The sequence below is a fragment of the Melanerpes formicivorus genome, unplaced genomic scaffold, assembly GCF_026170545.1.
Source record: "Melanerpes formicivorus ecotype bairdi unplaced genomic scaffold, bMelFor1.0.p_v2 SCAF_46, whole genome shotgun sequence".
Classification (NCBI taxonomy): Eukaryota; Metazoa; Chordata; class Aves; order Piciformes; family Picidae; genus Melanerpes; species Melanerpes formicivorus.
The window spans coordinates 5,182,147-5,188,488 of NW_027142398.1; the positions used below are offsets into that span (position 1 = coordinate 5,182,147).

The 6,342-nt window shown below is 59.9% G+C and overlaps 1 protein-coding gene across 1 annotated transcript; it reads right to left on the reverse strand.

Annotated features, from left to right (window-relative positions):
* Window positions 1-353: 353 nt before the first annotated feature.
* On the reverse strand, window positions 354-5,337 carry RPS10 (ribosomal protein S10). Its single transcript, XM_068159824.1, has 6 exons — window positions 5,257-5,337; window positions 4,189-4,338; window positions 3,562-3,733; window positions 1,289-1,366; window positions 925-980; window positions 354-443 (listed from the first exon to the last, which is right to left on the reverse strand). The coding sequence occupies exons 2-6, from the start codon at window positions 4,336-4,338 to the stop codon at window positions 402-404; spliced, it is 498 nt and encodes a 165-aa protein (XP_068015925.1). The 5' UTR covers window positions 5,257-5,337; the 3' UTR covers window positions 354-401.
* Window positions 5,338-6,342: the final 1,005 nt, after the last annotated feature.

Sequence of the window (6,342 nt, forward strand, 5' to 3'; positions counted from 1 at the left end):
GGGGTGAAGGATGCTCACCTGCACTGGCTGTGTGCGAGCCAGAGGGCCTCGGGCTGGCACAGCTGAACCTGCTGGGTCTGCAAAACAGAGACACCCCTCAGCCCAGCTGCACCTCCCTGGCAACGACTGCAGTGCCTTCTGTGTAGCACAACTGCCTGCAGGGCTTCTCCTCATCCTCCTGCAAGAATCACCTCCACACACCAGCCAAGCCCTGCCTCAGTGACCACCAAACCTACACAGTTCCTTTTCTGCACCCTGTTTTCTAGTCACAAGTCCTGCAAAGCTGGGAGTCAGCTCTCTGCTCCGTCAGCCCTGGACTGATGCACGCAGGTGAGACAAGGACAGAGCCCAGGTGGCATTTTCACCTATTTTATTATACACAAAAGATGAGCAGCAAGGCTCTACTGCGGGGGCTGACCACGGCCACGGCCAAATCCTCCTCTCTGCAACACAAAAGGAAGAGCATTAGGAGTCACCATAGCAAGCAAGTGACAGCAGCAAACACACAGAACCTCTGAGATTCTCAGGAGCAGCCTGCCTTTGCTCAGCATGCCCTGCTCCAAGCACAGCCCGACTCTGAGCTCTTGCAGACAAGACCTGGCACAGGCTCCCCAGACTAAGGGCAGACCAACCCACCCAGCAGCTCTGTGGACACCTGAAACTCCTCTGCTTCTGAAGGACAAAGCTGTGCACTTCCCCCAGCACTCAGCCTGCTCTCCAACGTGCAGCTGGCTTCCTGTCACAGCAGTGAGGCCACCACACAGGAATGCTGCAGGGAGCTGTGCTCAAGGGGCAGCAGTCACCATAGAGCCAAACACCTAACCCTGGCTGGCATCCCCAAGAAGCACCACCACAGAGCCTGCAGCTATCACCTATCCTGCTTGTCCTAATCAAAACCTCAATAGAGGAAGTAAATTTACTCACAAACTGGAATTCAGTGGCTGCTCCAGCACCTGCCTCAGCCTTCTTGTCAGCACCAGCTGCAGAGAGAGACCAGCAAGTTACCAACCCCAGAACCCATGCCCCCAGCACTCATCTGTTGGTACCAAAGCCTTGCAGCCACAGATGTCTAACACTGAGGGGAAACAGCAAAGTGAAGCAGCAGCTCTCGAGCCTGGGAAGGAGTTGCAGCCTCCCCACCAAGGAAATCCCCTGGCCCAGCCTGACAACACTCGAGGAGAGGCTCTCAGGAGCACATAACTGCTGTGCCTACCACACCAAGAGCCCTTCCCCTTTGCCTTCTCGAGAGGGGGTGAGGGCTGAGGACCCCCCCGGGCCCGGCACTCACGTGGGACGGCGCTGCGCCGGTAGGTGTCTCTGTCGGCCTCTCCCCGCGTCAGGCGCGCCGGGCGCTCCCCCTCCAGACCTGCAACGCAACAGGCACCGCTCAGAGCCCGCCCCAGGGCTGGGGATGGGCCAGGGAGGGCAACAAAGCCTCCCCGCCGTCAGGCCCAACCCCCAGCCGTCGGGAGGTTCCTTTGTACGCTTTGGATCTGTCCGTCCCGAGGTTCTAACAGCTCAATTCCATCTCTAGGAGAGTCACAAACTGCAGGTGTCAAGGGCAGAGCAGCCTGAGCTTTGCCTCAGGATAACTGCTCCAGCTTTTGTACCAAGCCTTACCTGAGCAAACCAGCAGCACCACACAAGTGCAGGAAGGGCCCCAAAACCCCAGGAGGTGAAGCAAGACCCCCAAGTTTGGATCCTGTACCACCATCCTCACACCCCACTGTGACTCCCAGCCTGAGGCAGGTAACCCTCAGCCAAACAGCACAGGAACAGTTTGTGCAGCTCTCCCAGCTCACCCTGCCAAGGTGAGGGCTGAATCAGGTCACTGGCACTGCAGTGAAAGGTCTGAGATGCTGCAAAGTGAAGCTGCAGAAACCCTGAGCAGATTTCATCAGGAACTGCAAGCCCCTGACTCGTGCCAGACAGGAGGCTGCTCCTCACTGGATAAACACAGCAGCTACAGGAGTAAAAGTGAGAACATCCAAAGCTGCTCAGAGATCAAAGAAACCATCACCTTCCCACTTGCAATCCAATCCTTGCCTTTGAAGCAGATGATGCCAGTTTTGTCAGGCTGAAAAACAAGCTGCAGGAGCTGGAGGTGAAGTCCTGAGCACCTTGGGAGAGGATGCAGCTCCTGCAGGAGCAGACTCCTGCCCCCCACCAGAAAGAGCTCTGTCATGCAGGACTCTTCCTCCACAGCCAAGCCCTGCTGTAAGGGCAAGGTGACACCCTGGCACATGACTCTTGGCAAACACTAGAGGCAAGGCACACAAGGCAGAAGACCTTGAGGGAGAAGAAATGCTTCTTGCCCCCTGAGACCTGGCACTGCTGCTCTGTCAGTCACAGCTGCAGTAACTTCTGTCACCTTCCTCTGAGCTTCCAGAAGTTTTCATCTCCCCAAAGACCTTCCAGGGATTTCACAACTCATGCTCTGCACCGTGCTGTCTCTCCTCTACTGCTGGACAAGGATCCAGCAAAAGCAAGCAGGAGGTTAGCCTGGAGCACTGCAACTTTCAGACCTGCATGGAGGGGCAGAGTGGCTCCAGCACACTCAGCTCAGGTTTATTTCCACTGCACTGCTCTGTGATTGTTACCACAGCACAAAGTGCAGCTTCTGCCTCGCAGGGGCACCCACAGCAGCTTGGATCACCAAGGCCAGGCAGCTGAGGTCAGCAGCAGCTCTGTCTGCAGGACCCATCTCCAGCACTTTGGGCTATCAAAACTCCACCAAGACAGAAGCCAGCACTCCGGGCCAAACATTTCACCTGTATCTGTGGTGAACCTTTCCAAGAGGGCAGCTTTGGTAACCTGACCTGCCTAGCAGCTTTAGGGTCCCTGGCAGAATGGTGCATGTCCACTGTGACCACAGGCACCAGAGCTCAGCCTCCACACACAGCACCTGGGCTTAGCTTGGGCCTATCAGCCATCCCAGCTGCTGCCTGCCTGCTGTTCCTGGATGGAAGTTTCTTCCCCACCTCTGCAAGCCCAGCCACGGGCACCCAACTCTTACACCAGAACCTCCCACGCAGCTCTTCTAAGGATAACTTGGCCACAGACAAGGTTCTCTGTCCCTACAGGACTCAACCAGCCATGCACACACTGGAGAACTGCCAGGACTGCTGCATGTTCCTCCCAAGAGGTCTGAAAAGCCCCAGCAGCTGGAGACATCCACCCCAGCCCTCAGCCATGCCTGGCCCCCGGAGGGTGGCTTGATCCACAGCCTGAGGCTGCAGTGGCTCTGCTCCCAGTCACCTCTTACCACAGAAGGCCAAGTCCCACACACAAAGCCTTTCTCCCAGGCAGCCTCACAGCTTTCCTTAGCCCTCCCCAACTTCTCCACAGGCCAGTGGCCATCAGACTGGCACCACACAGGAGCAGTAAAACCTGCAGGCTCCTCCTCGCCCTGCTCCTGCTCATGCACCCAGACTGCTGACACCAGCCTGGGCTGCAAGCTGCCGTTCAGCTGACTGTCCACCACCCCCGTGCTGTCTAACACGTTCAGCTGGCTCCCTGCTCGCTCCAGCTGGCTCAGCTCCTGCCCAGCGCCGCGCTCACCTTTGGGCCGTGGCCTGCCTGTCTCGGGGCGGCTGCGGCGCAGGGTCGCGGGGACGATCTCGGGGGGCAGGTGGAGGTAATCCCGCAGGTACTGGATGCCCTCGTTGGTCAGGTACCAGTAGAAATGCCTCCATGCAAACTGCTCCTTCACGTAGCCACGGGACTTCAGAGACTGCAGACAGAACTCAGTCACTCGGGGGATGATCCTCACCACCACCACCACCACCATCATCATCATCATCATCATCACGCTGATCTCCTACCCCTGCCCTCACCAGATGGTTTTACAGCTTGAGGGGGTCTGGGGAACAAAGACCTCGGAGCAGAAGAGCTGAGGCACAGGGCAAAGCTACAGCACCAGGCCTCTTCTGTGAGACAATAAACAGCTACAACACAGAGAGCTCCAAAACCAGAGCCAGAGATGGGGATCCACAACAGAACAGCCTTCAACAGTCAGTGGCAGACAACAAACTGAAGAGAAAATGGCCAAAAAATCAGGAAAATGGGAAAGTGCAAGAGGAGAGAAAAGGCAAAGGGTGAAGTGCCACCCCCAGATCTGACAATGATGCTGCTCATCACAGGCACACAGCCACCTCTCCCTCCCAGCCCCTGGCTCTCACTCCCCACCTGCATGGCTTTCATGACGTGGAGGTTGGGCACGTTCTTGTCCACCAGCTCCGGGTGCTTGGGCATGTGCACGTCCTTCTTGGCCACCATCACTCCCTCCTTGAAAAGGAGCTCGTAGATGGCAATCCTGTTCTTCTTGGGCATCAACATCTAAACAGGAGACAAGGGACAGATGATAAACACCAGGGTGGGGGGGGTTGGAAGGGACCTCTGGAGATCACCCACCCCAGCCCCCCTGCTCCAGCAGGGTCACCCAGCACAGGCTGCCCAGAGGAGTTTGGAATCTCTCCAGAGGAGACTCCACAACCTCTCTGGGCAGCCTGCTCCAGGCCTCCAGCAGCCTCCTGCTCAGATGGAACCTCCCGGGCTCCAGTTTGTACCCACTGCCCCTCCTCACGTTGCTGAGCGCCACCAGACGCTACTGGTGCAAGACAAATGCGCTGTGAAACCTACCAGCAGTGACTGAGGAGGGCCAGCGCTGGTCTGCACCAAAAGCTTCACAGTTCTACAAGGTCACCGACTGCTAAATTACAGATTGCCCTAAGGGCTTTCTGAGCTACCTTTCCACACCCACGCTGCCAGCTGATGCTCCCCAGCCCTCCTGTGCAGGAAAAATGAGCAGCCCCAACCCGTGGTCCCTAAGCCTCATCATGCCTCTAAAGGCTGAGACCTCTCTCACCCGCGGCAGGCGGCGGAGCAGACCCCGCGGCAGGCGGCGGAGCAGACCCCGCGGCAGGCCGCGGACTCCCTTCGCGGGAGCCTCACGGGGTAAAAGGCCACAGTGCTTCAACGGAGTGCCCGCCGCGGGTCGTCCCTGCAGCAGCCAACCCAGACCAGGCCCCTCCAGGCCAAGCCCTGGCTTCCCCCGGTAACGGAACCTTTCCGCGGCCTAGTGCCCCTCGCTCCCTCCCGTCCCGCCAACCAGGGCCTAGATCCCCCCTTCACCGCGGAATTCCCCCCACAGGGGGCCAGGCAGCGTCTCCCCACCGCTGCCAAGCAGCAGCCCTACGTCGCCACCCCGGGATGGCGCCGATGCGAGGCCGATACGAGCTCGGAGCGCAGCCTCACCGTGGCGGCGGCAGCAGGCCCAGGAGCGGAAAGGAATGCGCCTGCGCCGCGCGGCCGCTTCCGGCCTCCGCAAGGACCCCTGGTGGTGCAGGTGGCTGCGGCGCTGCCTGAGCGGGGCTCGCAGGGCCCCTCCAGCCCGGGCATAGGGGTGCCCTGACGGTGCCTGATGGGAGCTGTCACGCTGGGGGTTCAGCTGCATCCCCGGAGCCGGGAGTCTCTCCGCTGTCCACCCCAGTGCTGACCGCTCCAGATCTGCACCGCAGACATCCCTCTACACGTTCCCACTCGTGTCACCTGCTCTATGTCTCTATTCATGTCACCTGTGTCCCCACCACAGATGTATCACTCTGTCTCCACTCGTGTCACGCTACACATTCCCACTCATGTCACCTCCTCCATGTCCCCGGCCATGGGACATCTGATGCCACCACCAGGGCGACGACAGCCCCCTCCCCAGCTCCCTCGGGCACAGCTTCCTCCCCAGCCTCGGCAGCTGCTCTGTGCCAGGCAGCGGTGGCCGTTTCAGGAGGGTCTCGCTCCTGAGATGCACTCTTTGAGCGCTGAAGCTTTGGGGCTTGCTGGTGGCCGCCGCCGGTGCTCGGTGCTGTGCCAAGGCACCCCGGCTGTCCCGCAGCCCATCCGGCTGGCAGTGCTCTTTGGAGCCAGGCTGTAAAGCCCTGTTTGGGATTCCCTCCCGGGCTGCTCCCCAGCAGGTCACAGGGTGCAAGGGAACATTTGCTCCCCGACCGGCAAAGGTGCTCGGGGCTGGCTGGTGGCACTCAGAGTCCCTTCGTGCCCCCAAATGCTCAGCCAGGAAATGCTCCTGAACCCGTAGCCCCCCGCAGCGGGGCACTCGCACCAGGGCGGGACGTGGTGTCCCCAGCAGGGTGCCATGAGGGGATCGGATCTGTGTCCCCGTACCCGGGGAGGCTGGGGGACCCCCCAGCAGCTCCATGCGGGGCTCCAGGCTCGCTGCCATCCCTCTCCGCTGTCGCGCTGTCACTTTGTGCGGCCACGGCGCCGTTCCCCGGGGCGGCGATTGGCTGGCTAAAAATGCCTCCCTAATCTCCGCGCTGATCTTTACCC